The sequence below is a fragment of the Chiloscyllium punctatum genome, chromosome 15 (genome assembly GCF_047496795.1).
Source record: "Chiloscyllium punctatum isolate Juve2018m chromosome 15, sChiPun1.3, whole genome shotgun sequence".
Lineage (NCBI taxonomy): Eukaryota > Metazoa > Chordata > Chondrichthyes > Orectolobiformes > Hemiscylliidae > Chiloscyllium > Chiloscyllium punctatum.
Window position 1 is genome coordinate 14,363,545 of NC_092753.1, and position 27,967 is coordinate 14,391,511.

At 42.9% G+C, this 27,967-nt stretch overlaps 3 protein-coding genes across 11 annotated transcripts in view; 2 read left to right on the top strand and 1 right to left on the bottom strand.

Moving 5' to 3' along the window:
* The window catches only part of ptchd1 (patched domain containing 1), a 45,967-nt gene extending 39,154 nt beyond the window's left edge, over positions 1 to 6,813 (top strand). For both annotated transcript variants that reach the window (XM_072584689.1, XM_072584690.1), the window contains one exon: positions 86 to 6,813. The gene's annotated coding sequence lies outside the window, so the exon portion shown is untranslated. The remainder of the gene's footprint in view (positions 1 to 85) is intronic.
* A 3,802-nt stretch (positions 6,814 to 10,615) lies between these two features.
* Positions 10,616 to 27,456, bottom strand: LOC140486071 (uncharacterized). Of its 5 annotated transcripts, none has more exons than XM_072584696.1 (5): positions 27,378 to 27,422; positions 24,734 to 24,881; positions 21,861 to 21,934; positions 16,672 to 16,835; positions 10,616 to 10,978 (listed from the first exon to the last, which is right to left on the bottom strand). In XM_072584696.1, the coding sequence occupies exons 3-5, from the start codon at positions 21,879 to 21,881 to the stop codon at positions 10,750 to 10,752; spliced, it is 414 nt and encodes a 137-aa protein (XP_072440797.1). In that variant the 5' UTR covers positions 21,882 to 21,934; positions 24,734 to 24,881; positions 27,378 to 27,422; the 3' UTR covers positions 10,616 to 10,749. The 5 variants fall into 5 exon arrangements, with proteins under 5 accessions (XP_072440797.1, XP_072440798.1, XP_072440796.1 ...); XM_072584697.1 differs by lacking the exon at positions 24,734 to 24,881 and adding an exon at positions 26,291 to 26,420 and having other exon boundaries at positions 27,378 to 27,398; XM_072584695.1 differs by lacking the exon at positions 24,734 to 24,881 and having other exon boundaries at positions 27,378 to 27,456.
* The window catches only part of tmco3 (transmembrane and coiled-coil domains 3), a 60,299-nt gene continuing 59,543 nt past the window's right edge, over positions 27,212 to 27,967 (top strand). Inside the window, exon 1 of one of the 4 annotated variants that reach the window (XM_072584692.1) lies at positions 27,212 to 27,422. The gene's annotated coding sequence lies outside the window, so the exon portion shown is untranslated. The remainder of the gene's footprint in view (positions 27,423 to 27,967) is intronic. The other 3 variants (XR_011962518.1, XM_072584693.1, XM_072584691.1) reach the window with 3 other exon arrangements.

Genomic DNA, 27,967 nt, shown 5'->3' on the forward strand with positions numbered 1-27,967 from the left:
GCAACAGGGATTGCACCTCACTTAAAGTACTTAACTGGCTTTGAAACACTTTGACACTGCCTTAAAGTTCTTTTTTCTTTTTCAGGCAGATGATGCAGCTGCTATCCCATGAACACAACGAAGGCACGAAACACTACTGAAAATGACTGTTTGTAAACTTGAGTCAGTACTACAGGGTAGGCTGTCCAACAGCAGCTACTTCAAGTTGCATGTAGTAAACACTGGGTAATTTATTAGATTTGCTTCCTGCTTGTTCGTATATTTATGCAGAAAATGAGAGTTGATATGAGGACCCTTAATGCTTTTTGTAAAAGTACCACAATTGTCTTTTGATTTTATGAGAATTTGATTTCATTACCGTGTAAACTGTAAAGGCTTCACAGTGACCAATGCAGCATGTTAGAAGATAAGGAAATGCTGCAAGTGAACAGCTCTTGATGAGACCATTTCTCCTTCAGTGATGAAATCTAATTTCTTTTTGAGGAGATAGCACATTTTTGCTTATAATTGCATTATTTTGGCAACATTCCCAAAATAATTATATTGTCCTGGCAACTTCCACTTTTTGCTAATCCGGGTGGCTGTCTGTTCCCTGACTCTACTTGTACCAGGAATGACATGGAACACCATCAAAGACTGTTTGGAAATCCGAATATATTGCATCTACTGCATCATCCTCACCTATTCTTTCTGTTACTGTTATCAAAGGCATCAAGATAATTAGTCTGTAGCTGAATTCTACCCCTCCCATCAGCATCCTAGTGGGTTACCATTGGCCAGAATCTGAACTAGCTTTATAAAAACTGGAATAAAAGCAAAACATTGCCAATGTTGAAAATCAGAAATAAACACAATTAATGCTGGAGAAACTCAGCGAGTTTGGCAACATCTGTGGAGAGGAAGCATCTGAAGAAGAGTCATACCGAAATCAAAATGTTAACTTATTTTCCATCTCCATAGTAGCTGCAAGACCTTCTGAGTTTCTCCAGCATTCACTATGTTTGAGCTATATAAACACAGTAGCAACAAGATCAAGTCAGAGGCTAGGAATACTGTGGCGAGTAACTCACCTCCTGACTCCCCAAAGCCTGTCCACTATCGACAAGACACAAGTCAGGAGTATGATGGAATACCCCTCACTTGTCTGGGTGAGTGCAGCTGCAGCAACACTCAAGAAAGTTAACACCAACCAGGACAAAGTAGCACCCCAACCCCACCTTCAACATTCACTCCATCCACCACTGGGGTGGCACGGTGGCTCAGTGGTTAGCACTGCTGCCTCACAGTGCCAGGGGCCCGGGTTCAATTCCAGCCTTGGGCAACTGTCCGTGTGGAGATCGCACATTCTCCCTGTGTCTGCGTGGGTTTCCTCCAGGTGCTCCGACTTCCTCCCACAATCCAAAGATGTGAAAGTTAGGTGAATTTGCCATGCTAAATTGCCCATAGTGCCCATGGACGTGTAGGGTGGGTGCGTTAGTCAGGGGTAAATGTAGGGGAATAGATTTGGGTGGGTGACTGTTTGGAGGGTTGGTGTGGACCTGTTGGGCTGAAGGGCCTGTTTGCACACTTTGGGGATTCTATGATTCACCGATGCTCAGTAGCGACAGTGTATACCATCTACAAAATGCACTGCAGCAACTCACCAACCTTCTCCGGGCATCACCTTCTCAGCTAATGATAACTACCATATAGAAGGACAAGGGCAGCAGATACATAGGAACAGCAGCACTTGCGAGTTTCCCTCCAAGCCGGTCACCATCCTGATTTGGAAGTTTATCAACATTCCTTTTGTGTTGCTGAATCAAAATCAGGGAACTCCCTAACAGCCATTGTGGCTGTCCCTACATGCCAAGGACTGCAGTAGTTCAAGAAGCAGCTTACTACCAGAGTAATTTTTTTCCAGAGTAGTTTAGAGGTGGTCAATAAATGTTGGCCTAGCTAGCAATGCTCACATTCACTGACTTATTCCATCTACCTTTTTAAATTGTATTGGCTGCCCACTTTGCTAATATTCCTTTGTAATTAGTTTTTAGGTACATTTAGTAGTGCTCTTGTAAAAGGAGGTCTGGTGGCACGGGGGGATAGCATCCCTATTCCTGGGCTGGAAGCTTTGAGTTCAAGTCTTTCTCGGACTTAAGATCCCTGGAAGGTTCGGTTAGAGCTTAGCTGATTATCAATGAATAAATTCTTTCCTGATCAGTCATACTGGAGGAGGCAATGACAAACCACTGGACGTTTTGCCCAAATAACTATGGATTGCACACAGAGAACCATGGTCATGTGTACCCTCCTAGTGCATCGGACTGAAGGGAGACTGAGAGAATAGTGTCTCTGCTATCCTTTCCTTCATTTTGGTTTAATATGTACAGAGACACAATTCAGCGCAGGAGTTTTTATGCTTTCTCTAAATTTGCCTCATGTATCAATGACCTCTGCGTCTTTCCATCTTAAGAGGTTTTTTCCATTGTATTAATCTCCCCTTCTTATGCCATGTCTGTCAAGTTGGTCTCCCTAGTAACTATAGGGTTACTGTTTAATACTTCTGTTTTCTCGAATCATAAAGGACAGAAACAGACCCTTCGGTCCTTGCTGACCAAGTTTCCCAAACTAAAACTAGTCTCGCTTGCCTGTGTTTGGCCAATATCCCTCTAAACTTTTCCAATTCATGTACCTGTCCAAACTTTTAAATATTGTAACTGTACCTGCATCTACCATTTCCTCTGGCAGCTTGTCCCATACACTCACCACCTTCTGTATGAAAAGGTTGCCCCTCAGGTCGTTTTTTAAATCTTTCTCCTCTTACCTTAAAAATATGCCCCCTGGTCTTGAAATGCCCCCCCAAGGGAAAAGATATCTGCCATTCCTCTTATCTGTACCTGTCATGATTTTGTAAACCTCTATAAGGTCACCCCTCAACCCCCTATGCTCCAGTGAAAAAAAGTTCCAGCCTATCCAGCTTTCCCTTATACCTCAAACCCTCTACTCTTGACAACATCTCTAACAAATCTTTTCTGAACCCTCTCCAATTTAATAATGTCCTTCCTATAGCAGGGTGACCAGAACTGTAAACAGTACACCAAAAGTGGCCTCACCAGCTTCCTGTGCAACTGCAATATGATATTGGTTCACAATCAGAACCTGTGAGTTTATTGTATGTATCCCTTATTGACTTTACCCTGATATCCTGATCTTTCTTTCATTTGTGTGTCTGTAGAATGCTTCACTTTTTCTTCTTAATTTTGTGATTCTTCTATTCTTCTGAATTTTTTATTTAATTTTTCTGCTAACCTTTATGTGCCTTTTCTCTTCCTTATCTTTGCTATCAATATATTTTAATATTATTTTATTATTATTCTTATTTCATAATTTTTTCAAACTTGACCTTGTTTCTGTGGCATGTTTCCTACAGTATTGTTCCCATTGGCATCCATTTCTTCCTTTGTTAGTAAATATTTTCAGTTTATCTTTTCCTCTTCCATCGTTATCCCTTCAAAATCAGTTTTGCTCCAATCTATTTCTTTGCTCTTTTCCTTCACAATAGTTATCTCAAACCCAGTACTATTGCTTTAACTTGCTTCTCTAATCTGTTGTAATTAATTTCCTGCTATTACATCCCGCAATATTCCCTCTCTTTTTGGGACTTCCAGATGCAGAGTAAGAAAGAAGTCCTGTACACGCTGTAATAACTATCCCTGTCCCTCTTTTGTTACCTGTTCCCAGTTTTTGATTTGAAGGTAGTTAAAATGTTCCATGATTATTATTCTCAGCTCTTTTCAGTCATTCCACGTGTTTGCATGTATATTTCTTCTTGAACATTTATTCTGGTGTTAGGTGGTGTATAGTGGGCTTCTTAGTGTGTCTGACCGCACATTTGTATTCATTTTAATCCAGATGGATTGTTTTTTTAACCGTCTGTTAGTTATACCTTGTTCTTTGCGGTACATCACCTCTCATTTGTAAAGCAATTACCCACTGCTCTCCATTCCCCTGTCCTTTCTTATGTTATAGCCAGAAACATGTCAGTTGTCAGTCTTGTTCTTTACATAGACATGGGTGAACAGACAGACAGAATTTATGGGAAGATAGATGTGAATGAATATACAGATAGATGGGAAAATGATGGACAGGTAGTTGGAATGAATGGATAGATAGTTGGAAGGATGTGTGAGCAGATGTGCAGGTAATTTGATACATGGGATTACAATAGATTTTGTCTGGAAGGAAGGATGGATGGATGGAAAAACAAACGGAAATGGAGACAGGTGGATAGAAGGACATTTGGTTTTTTGAAGACATGGAGGGAAGTATAATGATGGAGCAATAGCAAATGGAAGATATATGTTAGATGAGTAGATGGATCGTTGCTGGTACTTGGTTGGTTGAGTGGGTGGTTAGACAACTACGCAGTGTGTGGATGGCTTTGTGGGAAGATTTATGGGTGTGTGCTTAGAAAAATGGATAGGTGGCTTCATGAGTAGAAATATGATGGGTGTAAAATCCATTGTGTATGGGTATGACAATGAGATAGAATGATGGATAAGCACATGGTGGCTGATTAGATAGATAGATTGGTAGTGAAGGGATCGGCAGGCGATGAAGGGACAGATAGATGATGAACAGAACAATAGATGGTGAATAGACAAATAGATGTTGGAGGTAAAGATAATTGATGAAGTGACAGATAGCTGGGTGAAGATATAGTTAGGTGAGAGATGGAGAATGGATAGGTAAATGATGAATAGATGGAAAGACTGTGAATGGATAGTTTGATGAAATAGACAGACAGATGGCAAATTGTCCAATGGATGGTGCACAGACAGATATATCAGCGGGTGATTGTACAGATATAGAGTCAGAAGCATTGAAGGACAGATAGATTTACAAATACGTTGTAAGATTGATAGACAATAGATGGAAAACTGGTGGATGAATGTCAAAACAGATAATTGCATAAATGGATGGATAAACAATCGATGGTCAATGGATTCATAATTAGTTGGATAAGTGGTTAGACAGACAGATGGTGCCTGATGGAGGGATATTTGGATGGTTAGATAGATAGTAGGTGATAAATATAATGTTACAACCTGCTGGCAGTAATCATTCCAACCTGGCGCTTGGACTGAAAGCATGTGGAATGCAGCAGTTCTTTTTGAAGTCAGGAAAAGAATCAGCTTAAAGTCCGAAGCTGACTGATTAACATATGTTCTGTTCGTAGTTGTATTTGGAATAGTTTTGCACATTCTGAATCCTGAGTCGTTCTAACTTCGGAAAGTTTTTTAGCAAGAAATATGGACCTTTCCTCTTGGTCTCATTGCCTTGCTAAATGATACTTATTCAACAGTATGAATGATCCTGTTGGATAGACTCACATTTGCTGTGCTTTCTTGAGGGACATTATAGTAAGTGTTGAGTGTTATCAGAAATATGGAGTCGTTTATTCATGGCCTTTGTGTGTGGTGTCAAGTCTAAGGTCAAATTAATTATTTGATTTTGTTGAGAAACAAGGGGAAAATTGAACAGCCTCAAAAATTGATTTCTGACACAGCAATACATGGGTATTATCATTATGAAAACATGGCTAGTGATTTCTTTTATATTTTGCTTTAGTGGGGGTGAAAACTAAAGTCTTTTATCACTTTTGTCAAAATAATATCACCCGACATTATGTACTCCAACACATTTTATGTTACTGCAGCACAGCATGTTCCTTTAAGCATCTGAGCAGCTAGAAATGTCTGCAAAGAGAGTTAAGCAAGGTACAATCTGGGGCTTTGCTTTTTAAGTAAAATTATCATTTTTTTTGGAAGGCCTTCAACTGAATTTTGAATTGTTTAGAGGCACTGCTGGTGCTACAGCTCACAACCATGTGTCAAAGGATTACCTGCAGGAGTCTAAGCATTTTAAGCAATTCTCTCTTTCCCCGGCGAAGCGAGTGGAGATACAACTCCATACTGTTGTTTTATACGTGAGAGAACTGTCACTGGGGAAATCGCCCTGTTTGAGGATGAATCTCTGACGTGCAGCAAGCAGTTACATTTCAGGCTTGCTTACCACATGAGCTTATTTTCTGCAGGTAAATGAGGGGAAAATTTCCAGAAAGTACACAGTGAAGAGGGTTTATTCTTAATTATGTTTATGCTGAAAATCTGTTTCCATGGAGGTTTTCCCTTTTCTGCAAGAAAACATTTACATAGTACTTACTTTCTCATAGTCTGAAGTACAGCGTTCCCAATTTGTCCATTTTACTGCAGTGGGATCAATATCATGACTGCGCTGTCTTCAGGGATATTAATGAACAGCTTCGATTCCCTTGTCCACTATGATCAGGGTGAGCAGGTTTTCTCTGTAAATGTATCGTACAAAATTTACATTGTACACTTTTGAGCTGTGTCAAAATGGAAATGTGGGATTAGTCAGTTTACTATGCAAACTATCTGTACACAAGCTGACTAAGCTGAAAAAAAGAAATGGATTCATCCAGTCAACCCGAAGTCCTAGGGTTGGAAACTCTCTGCATTGGTTGGTCATGACTTTTTTTTCTGCAAAATGCTGTTAATGTTTCCTGGCGCTGATCGAGATGTGCACTAACAGAATCTGTAAATAATGATCGAGCTCAGAATTGGTGAGCAGATTCTTGTATCCCGTCAGCCTGCTGAACATCTCACGTTCATAAAACAAATGCTTCTGGCATCACTTAAGTCAACAAGTTTTGTTTTAGAAAAATCTATTTTTGAAGCTTTTGAAATAGTTGTTATTACGTACTCATCTTTTATGTAAAGAAAAAGGCCAATAAATTGACACTGTTTGTAATTGGCGTTGAGTTCTTTATATTTATCAATTATCATGGATAATGTTAAGATTTCTGTCAGTTTGTCATGGAAGGATAGAGAAGAAGGGTTCACTTCAGGAGATTTTTGTGCACTTCCAACCAATCTGATCAAGTTCATGGCTAAAAGATTACAATTAACTTTTGTGTAGTTCCCGCATGTGCCATAGAGCAAATACTTCAGATCTATTCACTCAGTAATGGCATTCTGTTCATTTGATACAGTTTGTGTCATCACTGCTCTCCAACTTCCCACCAATCCACTGCCTAGATGATCCCTTCCCTCCCCTAAGTTAGTGCTAGCTGCCTGGCTGATGTATTTGGAACTTAAACTTGTCTCCTGTATGGTTAGGAACTTAAATGTTCAGCCCATCCACAAGATTAAATTGATTAAATATTGTATTTCAGCAATTGACTTTGTCCCTGGAATGTGGGCAAGGCTGCAGTTAATTATCCATCCATTGCTGTCCTGAGAATGACATCTTGGCTTTGTCTCTCCTCCATGCTTTATTCTGTCATGTGGGCAAGACTTGCAAGGCTAATATTTAATGGCCATCTCTGATTGCCCCTTGATTTGAGTGCCTGGCTGAGTTGTCATGGTCACCATTACTGACAGTAGATTTCAACTCTAGATTTATTAATTGAATTCAGATTTCCTGTTAGAATTTGAACTCTAGTCCCCAGAGCATTATTTCAGTGATATGACCATTGAAGTTAACTAGACTGTCATTATGCTGTCACTGTAACGATGCCTATTATTATGATTTGTAGCAGTTTGCTCTGCATCTGGGTGGCTTCCTCAGCAACTTGAGGAGACCCCCTTTCAAGTTGACCTTGCGATTTGAGACTGAAATTGTGTGTGGTTCAGACCAGGTCATGCTGACAGGTTTCCTTGAGAGAAAGATTGATAAACCATTTGAGGTTTTCATTTACTGCAAATTTTACACAAATATATTCAGCTGCCAGCAGTCAACTTAGCAGATTTATCCAATTTCAATATCTCTGGAAGGAAATACCAGTAAAATAACATGCTTGGAAATGAACATGTCGGTTATATTGGAGTTCCATTTAGAAGTGGACACGTCAGACCAGTATTTGTCGTCTGCAGGTTTTACTGTTTCTTATGAATGGCGATATTTCAGCTCAGGATCTCTGGTTCCCTAACGGCTGAGCTATCTAAGCACCATTTACCTATTGGTAATACCCTTATTTTGAACAACAGCAGAAGTGGTTTACTCTGATGGCGGCATGGTAGCACTGCTGCCTCACAGCGCCAGAGATCCGGGTTCAATTCCCGCCTCAGGCGACTGACTGTGTGGAGTTTGCACGTTCTCCCCGTGTCTGCGTGGGTTTCCTCCGGGTGCTCTGGTTTCCTCCCACACTCCAAAGATGTGCAGGTCAGGTGAATTGGCCATGCTAAATTGCCCGTAGTGTTAGGTTAAGGGGTAGATGTAGGGGTATGGGTGGGTTGCGCTTCGGCGGGGCGGTGTGGACTTGTTGGGCCGAAGGGCCTGTTTCCACACTGTAAGTAATCTAATCTAATGTCCTAGTCAACACTCATCGCTTCACAAAGATAGGTTTATTCTAACAGAGCAAGGATTGACATTTGAAAATTAAGCCACCCTTTTCGGTTCTTGACCAGCAACCATCTGTCACGGGGCCCCATGATGAAAGGAATTGAAAGGCAATGTGAAGAGAAACTGTCTTCATCGTTGTTGCAGGTTCTGGGATTTAGATGTTTCAGTAAGAACAGAGAAGATGGTAAAGGGGGGGGGGGGGGGTGTGGCATTCTTAGTCAAGGATAGTATTACGGTGGAAGAAAGGACATTTGAGAACTCGTCAACTGAAGTAGCATGGGCTGAGGTTAGAAATAGGAAAGGATTGGTCACCCTATTGGGAGTTTTCTATAGGTCTCCGATTAGTTCCAGAGATGTAGAGGAAAGGATAGCAAAGATGATTCTGGATAGGAGCAAGAGTCATGGGTAGTTGTTATGGCAATCTTTAACTTTTCAAGTATTGACTAGAAATACTCTAGTTCAAGTACCTTCGATGTGTGCAGGAGGGTTTACTGACACTATGTAGACAGGCGAACAAGGGGTGAGGCCACATTGGATTTGGTACGGGGTATTGAACCTGGCCAGGTGTTAGATTTGGAGGTCGGTGAGCACTTTGGTGATAGTGACCACAATTTGGTTATGTTTACTTTAGCGATGGAAAGGGATAGGAATAAAATCATGGGGCAAGGGTTATAGCTGGGGGAAAGGCAATTATGATGCGATTAGGCAAGATTTAGGGTGCATAGGATGTGAAGTAACCTGCAGGGGATGTGCACAATTGAAATGTGGAGCTTATTCAAGGAACAGCTACTGCGTATCCTTGATAAGTATGTATCTGTCAGACAGGGAGGAAGTGGTAGAGTGAGGTAGCCGTGGTTTACTAAAGAAGTTGAATCTCTTGTCAAGGGGAAGAAGAAGATTTATGTTAGGATGAGACATGAAGGCTCAGGGTGCTTGAGAGTTACAAGCTAGCTAGGCAAGACCTAAAGAGAGAACTAAGAAACGTCAGTAATTTTAGTATCCACAGGGGCAGTCAACAAGGCAGTCCCCTCTTGCCATTGCTTTTTACATTGGTGATTGAGCCGCTGGCAGAGGCCATTCAGAGGGAAACCAACATACCTGCCCCAGAAGTGGGATTAAAATCACACAAGATTACATTCTATGTAGATGATGTCCTTATCTTTCTGTCAAACCCAGCAGTTTCGGTATATCATTTGATACAATGCATTAATTCGTTTGGCACCTTTCTTGCGCTACAAGATCAATTTTACAAAATCAGAGGCCATGCTTATGGGGTTCTCTGAAAAATACCTGACGTCGAGAGCGATTCTCGATTTCCTTTTAAGTGGTCACAGGGCGGTTTCCTTTATTTAGGTATATTTATCGGTCCTGTCTTTCATCAGCTATTTACCCTCTCACAGACTTAGACCCCTTTACACTCACACACACACATATACGTTTGTGGGTGAACTTGTACTTGCAGAATTATATTGTACTTTGCTCAAAAACTGCATGAATCCATGTAAGACCCTGTTAACTATTTTTTTAGATTAGAATCAGTCTAAACATTATGGCACAGACAACAGAACAAAGGGGGCTAATACCTTGAACATATTATCTGGGCTGACACCAATTGTTACAGTTAACCTGAGAGTGTGACTTTTGTGACTTACAAATGAAAGAAGTGAAACTATCATGGTCATTCTAACAGATGAGAGACTTAACAAACAATCAAGGTATTTTTCAATGTATAATTTCAGTTACATCACACTGTAAATTTTTTCTATAAATTTTGTGTCTTACAATTGTGTACTTCACAACCACCTGATGAAGGAGCAGCGTTCCGAAAGCTAGTGTTTCCAATCAAACCTGTTGGACTATAACCTGGTGTTGTGTGATTTTTAACTTTGTACACCCCAGTCCAACACCGACATCTCCAAATCAAAGCTCTCTTATGTGAGTGACTGAGCTTGCGGGGACTCTGCTTCAATATGATTAGACATTGAAACTTTGCAGGCAAATTGCCCCCTTAGTAGTATGTTGTTCCTAGACAAAATGAGGACAGTTAAGGAATATTTCCATAATCCAATCATTATCAATACCGTTAAAGTATGGAGGGCAATGCGGCAGAGCGAGGGCAACACTCTGGGCAGCGAGGGGTGTGTCTTGCCTGTGAGACTTGTCCACAACCCATGACAGGATAAAGAAATAATCGAACAAGACTGGCAACGACAAAATAAAAGACTTCTGGTTTTACTAAGCCTCTCACACCAGTACAACAGGAGCAACATTTTAAGTCGATTAATGTCACCAGGCACTTTCTAAAGTACCGTTAAAAGGCACAACAATGAATGGATTTCCTTATTATTTATGGCTGAGTTGATTGATTTTTTGCAACCCTTCCCGGTTATTAATGGTCTTGTGTATGGTGATGAGAAAGGGAAAGGCTGAGGGTAGCTCCACACGCCGACTGAGTTTCTGGTGACCCCAGTGCAGACACTGTAGCTTATCTGCCAAATCCTTCCGCCCAGCCCTTTCCAAAGCATCCTGCAGCATCTTTGTTTTGTTCACTTTGTTCCAGGATTTCTCGTACCTGAAAAAAAAAGGAGAAATTTTTAATCAAACCAGAATCTGTATCTTAAGAACAGGTCGCATTGTTGCATTATTTTAAAATTTCATCGACCAAAAAGCGTGAATATGAAATTTAGGTTTAACTTTTGCTATTTGGCATCTCGCATTCCCCATTTCTCCTGTGCCCCACAGAACGTTAGGTGAACAACATGGATGAACCAGAGAAACATAGGAGCAGGAATGGACCATTCAGCCCCTCAAACCTTCACCCCTGTACTGGATCATAGCTGAACATCCACTTCAATGCCATTTTCCCATTCCTTGATGTTGTTGGATTCTAAAAATCTATCCATCTCTACATTGAAACTTTTTGTAATTTCACTCCTGGGATGTGGGTGGCTCTGGCTAAGCCAGCATTTACTGCCCAGAGAGAGTTAAGAGTCAACCACATTGCTGTAGGTGTGGAGTCACATGTAGGCCAGACCAGGTAAGGATGGCAGATTTGCTTCCCGAAAGGACGTTAGTGAACCAGATGTGTTTTTGCAACAATTGACAATGGTTTCATGGTCATCATGAGACTCTTAATTCCAGATTTTTTTTTAACTGATTTCAAATTTCACCATCTGCCATTAACTGAGTTTCTGGATTAATACAATAATACCAAATACTGTTCTGTCCACCCTATTCCACTGAACAAAAAGACTTTCGAGTGCAGGTCCATAGTTTCTTGAAAGTAGAGTCACAGATAGACAGGGTGATGAAGAAGGTGTTTGGTATGCTTTCTTTTATTGGTCAGGGCATTGAGCATAGGAGTCAGGAGGTCATGTTGTGGCTATACAAGACATTGGTTAGGCCACCTTTGCAATACTGCATTCAGTTCTGGTCTGCCTGCTGGAGGAAGGATGTTGTGAAACTTGAAAGGATTCAGAAAAGATTTAAAGCATGCTTCCAGGGTTGGAGGAATTGAGCTATATGGAGAGGCTAAATAGACTGGGGGTATTTTCTCTGGAGCGTCAGAGGCTAACAAGTGACCTTATAGAAGTTTATAAAATCATGAAAGGCATGGATATGGTGAATAGTTCAACGTCTTTTCCCCTGAGTAGGTGCATCCAAAACTAGAGGGTAGAGGTTTAAAGGTGAGAGGGGAAAGATTTAAAAGGGACCTAAGGGGCAACGTTTTCTCACAGAGGGTAGTGCATGTATGGATGAAGAGGAAGTGGTGGCGCTGGTACAATTACAACATTTAAAAGGATCTGGATGAGAATGTAAATTGGAAGCATTTCGAGGGATTTGGTCCAAATGCTGGCAAATGGGACTAGATTAATTTAGGATCTGTGTCCCTTCACCTGTTAGGGTGAAGGGCAAGGATGCTGGAGGAAGGGAATGCTGGATGACTAGAGAAATTGAGGTTTTGGTCAAGAATAAGAAGGAAGCATATGTCAGATATAGACAGCAGAGATCGAGTGATTCCCTAGAAGAGTATAAAGGCAATAAGAGGGAAATCAGGAGGGCAAAAAGGGACATTAGATAGCTTTGGCAAATAGAATTAAAGAGAATCCAAAGGGACTCTACAAATACATCAAGGACAAAAGGGAACTAGGGACAGAATAGGACCACTTAAAGATCAGCAAGGCAGTCTACGCGTGGAACCGCAGGAAATAGGGGAGTTACTAAACAAGTATTTTGCATCAGTGTTTACTGTAGAGAAGGATATGGAAGATACAGAACATGGGGAAATAAATGGTGACGTCTTGAAAAATGTACATATGACAGAGGAGGAGTTGCTGGATGTCTTAAAATGCCTAAATGTGGATAAATCCCCAAGACCTGATCAGGTGTACCCTAGAACTCTGGGAAGCGAGGGAAGTGATTGCTGGGCTCCTTGCTGAGATATTTGTATCATTGATAGCCACAGGTGAGGTCCTGGAAGACTGGAAGTTGGCTAACGTGGTGTCACTATTTAAGAAAGGTGGTAATGAAAAGCCAAGGAACTGTAGACAGTGAGCCTGATGTCAGTGGTGGGCCAGTTATTGGAGGGAATCCTGAGGGACAGGATTTACATATATTTGGAAAGACAAGGACTGATTGGGGAGAGTGAACATGGCTTTGTGCGTGGGAAATCATGTCTCACAAACTTGTTTGAGTTATTTGAAGAAGTAACAAAGAGGATTGATGAGGGCAGAGTGGTAGATGTGATCTATATGGACTTCAGTAAGGCGTTTGACAATGTTTCGTATAGTAGACTAGTTAGCAAGGTTAGATTGCATGGAATACAGGGAGAAGTAGCCATTTGGATACGGAACTGTCACAAAGGTAGAAGACAGAGGGTGGTTATGGAGGGTTGCTTTTCAGACTGGAAACCTGTGACCAGTGGTGTGCCACAAGGACTCTGCTTTTTGTCATTTACATAAATGGGTGGTATGGTGGCTCAGTGATTAGCACTGCTGCCTCACAGTGCCAGGGACCCAGGTTTAATTCCAACCTCAGGCAATTGTCTGTGTGGAGTTTGCACATTCTCCTCATCTGCACTGGTTTCTCCGGATGCTCCAGTTCCCTCCCACAATCCAAAGATTTGCAGGTTAGGTGAATTGGCAATGCTAAATTACCCATAGTGTTCAACAATGTGTAGGTTAGGTGCACTAGTCATGGGTAAATGTAGAGCAATAGGTTAGGGGAATGGGTCTGGATGGGTCATTGTTCGGAGGGTCGGGTGGATTTGTTGGGCTGAATGATCTGTTTCCACACTGTAGGGATTCTATGATTCTAATGCTATGATTCCTCTGAACACAGGAGGTATGGTTAATAAGTTTGCAGATGACACCAAAATTGGAAGTATAGAGGACAGCGAAGAAGATTACCTTAGAGTACAATGGGATCTTGATCAGATGGGCCAATGGATTGAGGAGTGGCAGATGGAGTTTAAGATAAATGCAAGGTGTTGCATTTTGGAAAGGCAAACCAGAGCAGTACTTACACATTTAATGGTCCTGGGGAATATTGCTTAACAAAGATACCATGGGAGTGCCAGATCATAGTTCCTTGAAAATGGAGTCGCAGGTAGACAGGATAGAGAAGGTGTTTGGTATGCTTTCCTTTATTGGTGAATGCACTAGGTATAGGAGTTGGGTGGTCATGTTGCAGCTGTAGAAGACATCAGTTAAGCTGTTACTGGAATACTGTATGCAGTTCTGGTCTCCCTGCTTTAGGAAGGATGCTGTGAAACTTGAAAGGGTTCAGAAAAGAATTACAAGGATGTTGCCAGGGTTGGAGGCTTTGTGCTATAGGGAGAGGCTGAATTGGCTGGAGCTGTTTTCCCTAGCATGTTGGAGGCTGAAGGGTGACCTTATAGAGGTTTATAAAATCATGAGGGACATAGATAGGGTAAATAGACAAGGTCTTTTCCCTGGGGTAGAGGAGTCTACAACTAGAGAGCATAGGTTTAAGGTGAGGGGAAAGATTTAAAAGGGACCTAAGGGGCAACCTTTTCATATAAAGGATGGTGTGTATGGGATGGGCTGCCAGAGGAAGTGGTGGAGGCTGGTACAATTACAACATTTAGAAAGATAGGTATGTGAATAGGAGAGGTTTAGAAGGATATGGGCCAAGTGCTGGCAAATAGGACTAGATTAATTTAGGATATCTGGTCAGCATTGACAAGTTGAACTGAAGGGTCTACTTCTATGCTGTATAGCTCTATGACTCTTCCCACGAGAACGCTGACCACCCAATATGCCCCTCTGGCCCCCAGGATGACCCATATTGTCAGTGGCTTAATCATACCAGGTACTGTCTCCTTTGCCTTCAAACCTGGCATTATCACTGGGTGGCATGGTGGCTCAGTGGTTAGCACTGCTGCCTCACAGCACAAGGGACCCAGGTTTGATTCTAGCCTCAGGCGACTCTGATCTTTCCCAGAATACTATGTTTCAATCCTTCCAATCAGATCTCTGCTCTGCTACAGTACTAAAACTACTCTTACCAAAATCACATATGCTCTGCAATGTGACTTTGGTAAACTTTTCCCTCCTGTCCTTCTTGATCTGCCTGCAGCCTTAGATACAGTGACCACACCACCTCCTCTTTCACCTCTCCCCTGTTGTCCAGTTGGGTGTCTGGTGTGTCGGAGACAGGTCATTTGCAAGGCTGTAGACGGGAAGTCAAGGGTTGTTTGTCGAAGGGAGAGATAATGACAGGGGCTTTGTCAGAGAGAAACAGAGGGACTACAACTACTGGGAGAGAATTGATTATAACATGAAATGACACGAGATCCAGGAATGGGAGTTAAATGTGTTATGGACCAGACCAAACCCACTCAAGACATACTATAGCCAAACCCACTCATAGCCAAGACTCTAATTTTTCCTTATTTTAAAGGCAATTGCCTGGCATTGCAATCGTGATGCAATTTGATTAGTCAAACTACCAGTCTTGAAGTAAAGCACACTTTATTAATACACTATAGCTAAAAAAAAGAAAAAATTAGAGTAATTTTACTGGAAAACTTCACAGAGTAATAAGTCACTTAACTACTAAACAGTAACTGTTCCAATATCGTAACATCTTGTTCTGAATTTAGAAAAAACCCAAGGTCTCACCAGCTCTTTATGTTATGGGCTTTGAAGCAGAATACTTGGCATCCCTCTGTCTCAACCTTTCGTCATTTAAAAAATAACCAGGACCAAATACAAGGTCCTAGGGTGTGTTGCTAAACAAAGAGACCTTGCAGTGCAGGTTCATAGCTCCTTGAAAGTGGAGTTGCAGGTAGATAGGATAGTGAAGAAGGCGTTGGGTATGCTTTCCTTTATCAGTCAGAGTATTGAGTACAGGAGTTGGGAGGTCATGTTGCGGCTGTACAGGACATTGGTTAGGCCACTGTCGGAATATTGCGTGCAATTCTGGTCTCCTTCCAATCGGAAAGATGTTGTGAAACTTGAAAGGGTTCAGAAAAGATTTACAAGGATGTTGCCAGGGTTGGAGGATTTGAGCGATAGGGAGAGGCTGAATAGGCTGAGGCTGTTTTCCCTGGAGCATTGGAGGCTGAGAGGTGATCTTATAGAGGTTTACAAAATTATAAGGGGCATGGATAGGATAAATAGGCAAAGTCTTTTCCCTGGGGTGGGGGAGTCCAGAACTAGAGGGCATAGGTTTAGGGTGAGAGGGGAAAGATATAAAAGAGACCTAAGGAGCAACTTTTTCACACAGAGGGTGGTGCGTGAATGGAATGAGCTGCCAGAGGATGTGGTGGAGGCTAGTACAATTACAACATTTAAAAGGCATCTGGATGGGTATATGAATAGGGAGGGTTTGGAGGGATATGTGCCGGGTGCTGGCAGGTGAGACTAGATTGGGTTGGGATATCTGGTCAGCATGGACGGGTTGGACCGAAAGGTCTGTTTCCATGCTGTACATCTCTATGACTCTATGACTATGACAAGTGGTCAGCAATCAAGTGAATGAGAATTAAGTTGAAAAAGAGCAATGATCACATGTCAAAAGTACACACTGAAGTGATGTGAAGTCTTGACTTCATGCTCAGTGCAATAAGTCACCATCTAGTCACCAGGTTGATCCATTTGCACAAAGTTCTGGAGAACTGGTGACAATGATAGAATGTTACGATGGTCGCTGCCCTTCTAACTCAGAGCATTTGCATATAACACAAGAGACAGAAGACCTCAGAGCAGACGTGATGCAGTAATGAAACCTTTGACCTACCAGCTCTCGAGCATTTTCCTTGCTTGCACCTTTTTCTCCAGGGAGGCTCTATGGAAGTGGCTGATCTCTGCTCTGCTGAAGCCCAGCTCACAGGCCACGATGGTCCATTGAAAGCCTAGGTCTTTGGCCAGTTCCTGGACAGACTTCAGGTTGATGACTGCATCCTGACTCAGGGGTCGGAGAACAGAACCACTCAAATAACAACATACCAAAGATATCAGCAATACCTGTTACAACCACATCAAAACCGTCAGTGATTCAGGCTTTAGAGAATGCCAACAGAATGGCAGGTTGGGAGGGAAGTGAGAATGATGAATCCAGATCTGAAACAAAATGCCATGGATAGAGGAAGGGCACCAGTGAAAATCCTCATACACATGGACCGTGAGCTGTGGGTTATCATTCAGTTTCTTCAGAGTTAGTGACTGAATAATGTAAACATTTAAAAATACTGCTTCCCAAACTTTATTCCCATGGGCCCACATTGAGTCTCGAAAGATGTCACAACTCATTATGTGAGTACTGGAAGAGCAGAGTAAGGGGGATGTGAGAGTGGGAACTGTTAGAGCGGAAGTACAGAGGTTATACCTTGGTGAGAGTTCCATAATGGTCATTGCTGCCTCAGAACTCTGGACCCTAATCTCTTCTTGGGGCCCTGATCTCCACTTTGAGAAGCCCTGGACTAGATCAGCAACTAGTCCTATACCTACCACCGCCCCCAACAGTCTCAGATTCCCATATACACCTCCTCCACCACTCTACCCACTCTTACTTTCCTGTCCCATCACCTACCTCACTCTTCTACTCCGATCATCTGACAGTCATAGAAACCTACACAATTATAGAGTCATGGAGATATACAGCATGGAAACAGACCCTTCGGTCCAACCCGTCCATACCGACCAGATATCCCAACCCAATCTAATCCCACCTGCCAGCACCTGGCCCATATCCCTCCAAACCCTTCCTATTCATATACCCATCCAAATGCCTCTTAAATGTCGCAATTTTACCAGCCTCCATCACTTCCTCTGGCAACTCATTCCATACATGTACCACCCTCTGTGTGAAAAATTGCCCCTTAGGTCTATTTTATATTCTAACACGATTAGATGGGATAAATGTAGGAAGGGTGTTTCTGATGACCAGAAAGTCTAAAACCAAGGGTCAAAGTCTGAGGATTCAGGGGTAGGCTATTTAGGACTGAGATGAGGAGAAATGTCTTCATCCAGAGCGTGGTGAACTTGTGGAATTCTCTGCCACAGAAAGCAATTGAGGTCAAACATTGAATGTTTTCAAGAAAGTTAGATATAGTTCTTAGGGCTAAATGGATCAAAGAGCATGGGACGAAAGGGTGAATAGAGTACTGAGTTGGAACAGTATTATACTGAACGGTGGAACAGGCTCAAAGGACTGAATGGCCTACGCCTGCTCCTACTTCTATGTTTCAACCTATTCCAGTCAACTCCTCCCTCACTACCCCCACCCAGCACATACTATCCTTGGTTATCTCACTCCCACTTCCCATCAGTGCCCTTTCTCTTCTTGATCACTTCCCCTGCCAATCACTGAACCTGCCTCCTCTCAGTCACCATTCCTTCCCCTCTCAGTCACTTCTGTTCCCAATCACTGCTTTTCTAACCCTTTCAAATGTCTTCTCATCACTGATCCCTCTCTCTCCCTCCCTCCCCAAAATGGAAATTGCAAAAACTCATGAGGATATGGTTTCAGGATTTAGAGATGCGAGTGTTGGACTGGAGTGTACAAAGTTAAAAATCACACAACACTAGGTTATAGTCCAACAGGTTTAATTGGAAGCACGAGCTTTCTGAGCGCTGCTCCTTCATCAGGTAGTTGTCCTGATGAAGGAGCAGAGCTCGGAAAACTAGTGCTTCCAATTAAACCTGTTGGACTATAGCCTGGTGTTGAATGATTTCAGGAGGTCACCTTCTGATAAAATAAGCAGTTTGCCAAACTAAGTTGTCAGCAGTAAAGTATGAAATTATATATTTTAGAGGGATGGGCATGTAGAGGCAAAGAAATGTTAATTGAAAAACTTAGAAGACACGTTGGGGGTCGATGACCAAGCAGCAGAAAGATTTTATTAAAGCACAGAGGATCCCTGGCTACAGAAATTGAGGTGTGGTGCATTTAAATAAAGTAATTTTGCTAAAGGGATTGGAAGGGTGTGGTCAGGGAGAGAAAAGGGGTTGGGATACTCTTTAAAGTGTTGGTGCAGATTCGATGAGCTGTACAGCCTCTATGCACTGCTAGGATTCTATGATTCTAAAGCTTTACAAATAAATCATCACCAAGTCACACAGTAATCCAGCACAGAAACAAACTCTTTGGTCCATGCCGACTATAATCCCAAATTAAACTAGTTCCACCTACCTGCAATTGGCCCACATCACTCCAAACATTTCTTACCATGTACTTATCCCCCAATCTATCAATTTCTCCAGAAAATTAATTAATTTCACACATGAACCACTCTCTGTGTAAAAGATATGCTTCCATATCTTTTTTTAAATGTTTCTCCCCTCACCTTAAGAAAGTGCCCCCTCCAACCCCTGGTCTTGAAATCCTCCTCCCTAGGGAAAAGACACCTGCCATTCACCTTATCTCTACCCCTCATTGTTTTATAAACCTCTATAAGGTCACACCTCAACCTCAGTTGAATCTCAGTTGGCGGACTGTGTTCCTGGGCATTGCACTTTAGGAAGGGTATCATGGTCATTAATTTGTAAGATAGATGAAGATTTGCAGTGCCCCCTCAGCCCTGGGTGTTGCTGCAGACTTGGCCAGCCTGCTCAATATCGAAAGGACGCAGCAATAAAGGCTGTAAAAATAACCTGAGACTAGAGTGTTAAGTCTGTTTGCTGATCTAAAGTTTGCACTGCTACATACTATCCAATTGAATGTGGCACAAATGACCGAACAGAGGAATGGGACCTGAAATTGTGCTGCTGAAACTCCAGTGCACCTACTTTGTGGTGTGCTTTATGGTCATCCATTGCTGGTTACACCTTCCAAGAGCATCAGATCTAAAAATCGAACCCAAGTCCTGAGGCTCTCAGTTGCTGTGTTTGAAGAGCAAAAATGACAATCATAACTAAACCAAAGAATGTTTCTATGTTGGGAGGTCCTTAATGAATGCCTGAAATATAGGTGAATTCTTCCTGTTCTCAGGTGAACTTCTGAGCCGGAGCACCTGCAATCTCCTTGGATGGAGTACTTCCATTTACGGAGTTTGAACAGTTTAGGCCCCATACCATTAGAAGGGTGAGGGCAGATCTTTTAGAAACATGAGTTCTCCAGAGGACTGGATGGTGTGAAATGAAAACAGAAATTGCTGGAAAACCACAGCAGTTCTGGCAGCATCTGTGGAGAGAAAGTCAAGTTAGAAAGCAGAAGAAGCTTCTGTTCCGAAGAAGGGGCACTGGACACGAAATGTTAACTCTGCTTTCTCTCGACAGATAGTGCCAGACCTGCTGAGTTTTCTGCAATTTCTGTTTTTGTGAAAGAATTGACGAATTAGGCTGAAGGTCCTGTTTCTGTGCTGTATGACTCTATGAAGCTTGTGGCGAGAGCGTAGAATTGATTTACTAGAAGGTTAACAAGAAGAAGGGACCTTCGGTTCAACAGACAGTAGAGAATCTGGAATTTATCCCCTTTGGGCAGAGAGGAGATATTTTATTGTGTTGCACTTTAAGAAGGCTTTTGATTGAGTAAATAAGGAGACACTGTTAGCACTGGTGGGGGCAGTCACAACCATAATTAAGAGGATTTATGTTACAGTTTTTTACATTCTGGAATGCAGTGCCTGGGATCAGGTTCAAGAACAATTTCCTTAAGGGCAAATTTGCAGATCTATGAGGGAACAGCAAGGACAATTGTTGAAGGAACCAGCAAAAGTACAGTGATCGAAAAGGCCTCTCTCACTTTTTCTTGCTCTCTCTCTCTCTCTTTTTCTCTTTCTTGCTCTTTCCCTCCTCTCTCTCTCTAATGGACGATTTGATAAAAGCACTTAACACAGACACCTATACAGAAGCTGAACTTTCAAGCCTCGAAATTCCCTCCAAAATAGAGGCCATCTTATTCTCTGGTTATAAAAGTGAACCAGGAGTGTGGGTGTGGATGCTTGCCATTTTGAAATGTCATTGGCAAAGGACGTGGGGCTGTCTTAAACACACACACATCTTTGCAACACAGCCCCTATTTCCTAATGATCTCTTGTACCCTGTCATAAGATGGCAGAAAGTAACACATCCAGTGAGAAATGAAGGCTGTGTGTGTGGTGTGTTTATATAGCAAGATATGACTGAAAGGCTGATGATGTGGGTGGATGGTCAATTTTTATGATGAGTACAAAAACATACATGAGATTTACAATGTACTATGTGCACAGAAACAGACCTTTCGGTCCAACTCAACCATGCTGACCAGATATCCAAACCTAATCTAGTCCCATTTGCCAGCACCTGGCTGATATTCCTTTCAACCTTTCCTATTCATACACCCATCCAGATGCCTTTTAAATGTTGTAATTGTACCAGCCTCCACCACTTCCTCTGGCAGCACATTCCATACACGTACCACCCTCTGTATGAAAATGTTGCCCCTTCAGTTCCTTTTAAATCTTTCCCTGCTCACCCTAAACCTATGCCCTCTAGTTCTGGACTCCCCAACCCCAGGGAAAATACTTTGTCTATTTATCCTATCCATGCCCCACATGATTGTATAAACCTCGATAAGGTCACCCCTCAGCCTCTGATGCTCCAGGGAAAACAGCTCCAGCCTATTCAGCCTCTCCCTGTAGCTCAAACCTGACAACATTCTTGTAAAGCTTTTCTGAGCTCTTTCAAGTTTCATAACACCCTTCCTATAGCAGGGAGACCAGAATTGCACACAATATTCTAAACATGGCCTAACCAATGTCCTGTACAGCTGCAACATGACCTCCAAACTCCTATACTCAATGCTCTGACAAATAAAAGCAAGCATACCAAACACTTTCTTCACTATCCTAACGTATCAGTCACTGTCTCTGAAATGAAATAGGGTGGCCGGAACTTGTATCGAATATAAGTACTGACACAAGACAGATGGGCTGATGGTCTTTTCTGCGCTGTAAAAGTCAATGTAATTTCACTCATCTTTTGACCATCATTGTAACTTATACTTGCCTCCTGTGTTCGGCAGGTCATAGTTATTTGTGATCGGAGTCAGTAGACGCCTGGGACTCTCCTTATTGTTGATCCTGTTGAGAAGTGAATTTTTGGATGAAGATTTACACTGTGTAAGATACAGCCACATATTTCACCACTGAATGTCCACAACGTAAATCACCAAGGTGAACCAACCTCTACACTGCTTCGTTTGAATAGTTCTCTTGAGGGCAAACCCTGAAACACTTCTCCTTTCCAAATGGGAGAAATCCGGGTGGGAGTTCAGTAAATTGACAGGAATTCATGGTTGCTATGTTGTAACTAAAACATAGCAGTTCTGACCATGTTGTTAAAAATTAAATGAGTTATGCTTCACAAGGCAGCCATTCTTTAACAGATGTTAAAGTCAATATGTGACTCAAACAACCCAAACCAGGAAGGCACAACACAAAAAATTTGAGGGCCACGCATCAGAATATCAAATTCGGCAATGAGGGTGCCTGAACATTGAACACAGTGGGTTAATGTGGCCGCTTGCCATATTGGTTTGGACTGTTCTGTATACTGGAGGATGTTTTGTCAATAGACAGTGCATGACTCACCAATAAACTCACTCAGTAATTTATGAAACTATGGCAAGAAGTAAAGAAAGGCTGAGTTACCCACTATCACAAAGCTAGCCCCTTTTTTCTTAAAAAAAAGCTGTTCCTTGGCTCATGGATACTCTGTCCTTGATTTTTTTCAAAGGGGTCGATCAGTCCGGTTTGGTACAGAGATGAAAAGGCTTTTGAGAGGCCTTTTGTTTATATGTAAACAGATGAGACTTCAGGCCAAAGTGGTCATGCTTTAGAAGTGACCTGTTTAATGAAAGGGGAGTGGTCAGCTCTCTTGCTGAGCTGAGCAGTTTTAGTTTATTCTTGAACTGGGTTGGAAGTTCAACAGGGAGCTGTGTGTAAACTCTCTCTCTCTTTTCTGCCCTTCAACTTCAACCTGTAAGCATGTATTCCGTTAAACTGGTTTTTAAAGAGAGTTTGCTTATTGGAACTGTTGTGTATATTTGGAACAGCATACTTAAGTCTAGTTGGATAGGTTGAGTTCTGTAGGGGTTCTTTATGTTTCATTGTGTAATTTTGTGAATAAATTTCTGTCTGTTTTAAAATCTAGTAGTCAACCTGGCTAACTTAATCTGGATAATTTTCGCTGTACACTTACCGAAACAAATTGCAAAGTTATGGTCTGGGGCTGCCTGCTTAAGAATGTTTTGAGTGGTCTGGCCTAGTCCCTAACACTCTATCACTCCATTCAGATTAGCTGCTGCTTTCTCATTTGAGATTGTTAACTTGGCTTTGGGTCTTTTGTGAAACATTTTCTGACTCTTCAAAAACCTTACTCCTAACAGTGGAGAAGATCTCTCTGTAGTTTTGGGCTGTTTCAAAACAAGGTATTCTGGTAGCACTGCCTCTGGAGTTGGCTGAGCACTTGGGAGGAACAAGTAAGATAGGAGAGGGCAGGTACAGCTGGGAAGAGGGAGCAGGAGGAGAAATGTTCAGGAAGACTCAGTGGGTCTTCAAGGGGCATATCCCATTCCTCATCTCTCTGAGGAGCAGTGTTTGAGGTTCTGAAGTTTCCCCAAGAAGGTTATCAGTGAACCAGGTCACGAGCTGCAGCCATCACTCGAACCCTGCCCCAGTGAACAGACATCACTTCCTCGGGCTGTCTAAGGTCATCTTGCTCCTTCACTTTTACACCATGGACACCTACTGTCCAGCAGTGGGTGACATATCCCCCTCTTCACTGCGGAATCAGGGAAGATTCTGAGGCCTCTTACATTGCGGAGAACACCTACATCTCCGTCACTGAGGACAGAGTGAAGCATTCGCACCTGTTACAGGTTTCCCTAGAGAGCAAAGTGAAATACTGACTACTGGCAGATTAGCCGGCCATGAACAATCCATCCCCAATCAGACAGATTTATCAATTGTAAAGGATTCCAGTTGTACATGTAATAAGTCTCTACCCAAATTCCTGGGCTTCACCCTTCCTCCTGAATCAGGTCACTGTGCTGCCTTAATTCTCACCAAGCTCTCTATTCACAGAATACTGCTAGGGACGAGATATGTCCCCCCCGAAGTAAACTATGGAGATAGCCAAGACCTCAACTTAAAAGCAAGAAAAAAGCACTGTGTTCCAGATATGATTTGATCGGTCCACCACTAAGCTTGAATCAAAACACACTTTATCCTTTCAATGCAATTAAAAGGCAACAAGATGAAGAATCAGTATAACTTTATGCTGTTGACATAATTAACAAGAGAATGTATGATTTAACCACTAATCATCAACCGATCCAATATAGACAACAACCCAGAGAGGTCCTGACAGAGGAGGATATTTCTTCTTTAGGAGAATCTATAACTAGAGCGGAAAGAATAAACCAGAATGGCAGGGGTTCTGCTCATTCTGAGAGCTGGAACACAAAAAGATATAGGCAACATCCCATTACCATACCCTTTAGCAATGCCGCAAAACAGTCACTCCAGTCCAGTAGAAATACTGAAAGAAACAATCTGGCCCCTTTTGATTTCTAAGAGGAAGACTCTGTCTAAGTCTTCAATCTGGCAGCTGAGAGAACTCTCAGTATCTGTTCCAGCAGCTAACAAAAAAAAACTCACTGAAAGCACAACCAAAGTCCTCCGAGTCTGTATGAGCCTGACCCCACCAATTTATTATTCTTTACTTTTAAAGAAAACCTGAATTTACTTACAAACTGCCAGAAGGAAACACCTTTGTAGCACTGAGCCAAAACCCCCCGGCAAAGGAAACAGGACAGAACATATCTCTTCAAGGCACAGTGTTGTCACAATACATGCCCAAACATAACATCTTCAAACCTGACTCTTCGTTCATGTCGGTAACCCAGACTCTGTTTAAAGTCCAGCTCCTGTATCAGAAGTCTTTAAGAAGGTAAATTGTTTGGATTTTCCTCTGCCAAACATCATCTGAATGGTTATCGGTGGTTACATTCATAGCCACAGATCCCTAAAGGTAGCAAGGCAAGTAGATAAATTAGTTTAGAATGTGTAAGAAATACTTGCCTTTATTAGCAGATGCGGAGGTGTTGAACTGGGGCGAACAAAGTTATAAGTCATACGACACCAGGTTATAGTCCAATAGGTACATTTGAAATCACAAGCCTTTGGAGTGTAGCCCCTTCACCTGTTGGGCTATAACCTGGTGTTATGTGAGAGAATACAAGAGCAAGGAGGCTGTCCTGGAACTGTATAAAATGCTGGTTAGGTCTCAACTGGAGTACTGTGCGTAGTTCTAGTCACCACATTAAAGGATGTGGTTGCACTCGAGAGGGAAAAGAGGAGATTCACTAGATTCAGCAGGATGGTCTGAACTATGAGGAAAGATTGTGTTGTTTTCCTTGGAGTAATGAAGATTGAGAGAAGACCTGATAGGTGTGAATAAGTTGATGAGAGGCACAGATAGGATGGAAAGGGAGACTCATTTTCCATTGCTAAAGGGGTCAATTAATAAAGGCCATAAATTTCAGGCAATAAGTAGAAGGCAAAGAGGAGAACTGGGGAGAAATGCTCTCATTCAGAGGGTGGTGAGAGTTTGGAAATCGCTACCTAAAAGGGTGGTTGATTCAGAAACATTTAAGCTATATTTTGATATTCACTTGTGCTTCCAGAGGCTCCAGAGCTATTGGCCAGTAGGTCAATTAGGATTAGTGTAGTTGGATTGTTGCAGACTGGTTTGGACTTGAGAGACTGAATGCTCTCCTTCTGCACTATAACTGTCTATCAGTTTAGGTTAGGAACCAGGCAAAAGTGAGGACTGCAGATGCTGGAAACCAGAGTTTAGATCAGAGTGGTACTGGAAAAGCACAGCAGGTCAGGCAGCATCCAAGGAGCAGGAAAATCCTGCTCCTCGGATGCTGCTTGACCTGCTGTGCTTTTCCAGCAGCACTCTGATCAAAACTTAGGTTAGGAACCACCTACTCAAAGATCTGTTACTTTGCCATTGTGGGCAATTGTTCCTTTGAAGTACCTGGGCAGCAAAATATGCTGCAGGTGCTGGAGCAACATGAACTTTCCAAGTGACCTTCCCCAAATTAGTTTTCCTATCCTTGAAGCACCAAAAACATTGCCATGGCCATCAGATGATTTTCACTTTACTGTAAATGTAGAAGGTGAATAAGCACAAAATCCACAAGTCCGATTTATAGGATTAAACATCCACTGCCCTTGGCAAAAATCTCTCCCAAGTTTTTTTGATTTTCATTGACCGCAAAGGTAAGCATTCTTCAGTTCTGATCAATAGATGTTACTGAAATCTACAAAGGTGATGCTAGATAACTAAGAGTACAGGAATATAATTTGTAAGCCTTTTTTTAACATTATGGTGTTAATGGGCAATGCTTGTCCATCCATAATTACCTAGGAGAAAGTGAGGACTGCAGATGCTGGAGATCAGTATTGAGTACAGGAGTTGGGAGGTCATGTTGCAGCTGCACAGGACATTAGTTAGGCCACTGTTGGAATATTGCGTGCAATTCTGGTCTCCTTCCTATCAGAAAGATGTTGTGAAACTTGAAAGGGTTCAGAAAAGATTTACAAGGATGTTGCCAGGGTTGGAGGATCTGAGCTACAGGGAGAGGCAGAACAGGCTGGGGCTGTTTTCCCTGGAGTGTCGGAGGCTGAGGGGTGACCTCATAGAGGTTTACAAAATTATGAGGGGCATGGAGAGAATAAATAGACAAAGTACTTTCCTTGGGGTCGGGGAGTCCAGAACTAGAGGGCATAGGTTTAGGGTGAGAGGGGAAAGATATAAGAGACGTAAGGGGCAACTTTTTCACGTGGAGGGTGGTACGTTTATGGAATGAGCTGCCAGAGGAAGTGGTGGAGACTGGTACAACTGCAACATTTAAGAGGCATTTGGATGGGTATATGAATAGGAAGGGATATGGGCCGAACTAGATTGGGTTGGGTATCTGGTCGGCATGAACGGGATGGACCGAAGGGTCTGTTTCCATGCTGTACATCTCTATGACGCTATCAGAGTTGAGAGTGCGGTGCTGGAAAAGCACAGCAGGTCAGGCAGCATCCGAGGAGCAGGAGAATCGACGTTTCGCTCCTGAGGCAGAGCTTATGCTCGAAACATCGACTGTCCTGCCCCTCCGTTGGTGCCCAGCCGGCTGTGCTTTTCCAGCACCACACTTTTCCATGTCTACCATCCTTGATGGCTAGGAAGGCTTTAGGCCCCGCCTCCCCGCCCATGCGCACCTCGCCGCCTCCGGATGATGTAATAGCGCGGTTTCGGGCGGGGGGGGGGAATTGCGCATCACGTCATCACCGCCGACTGGCGACTGCGTGACGTCACTGGGACCGCACGGTAGTCCTGACGTCATGGCGGCTGGAGGCAACATGGTCACGGGTTCAGGTTGATGGGCTCCCGTCAGCGGGACCGGAGGGGGATACAGGACACGGGACACGGGCCGCCGGACAGGCCGCAGTCACTACTCACTCTCTCTGAGGAAAGGAATCGGAACATGCGAAGTCGGGCCCGGAGGCAAGTGAGGGATGTCGGGAGGGCGGCCCACGGGGGCGGGGGGGGGAAGGGGAGGGACGGCGCTCCCCGCGGGGTGCGGGGTGCGGGGTGCGGGGTGGGGAGGGGAGGGGAGGGGAGGGGGGCTGCGGGCTGGGGGCTGGGGGCTGCACTGTGATATTAAACGGTGTCAGTGGTGCAATTGCAAAGTGTTCCCTCAGTCCCTTACTGAGGTTTGAGCCTGGAATAGTCAAGGTGATTGAATATTTTAAGTATTCCCCTTACTCCTCCAACAAAACAAGTACGCGTGCTGATATATTGAGCGACACAGGGACCGTTCATTGCTGATTGTGACTAATATGGTACGAAATGATTTGAAGGGGTGATGTGTTGGGCTGGGATGGACAAAGTTAGAGTTTGCCCCATACCAGGTTATGGTCCAACAGGTTTATTTGAAATCACAAGCTTTCGGAGCGCTGCTCCTTCCAGGTGAAGTGACTTAACCTGCGGAAGGAGCAGTGCTCCAAAAATACACCCGTTGGTCTGTAAACTGGTGTTGTGTGACTTAC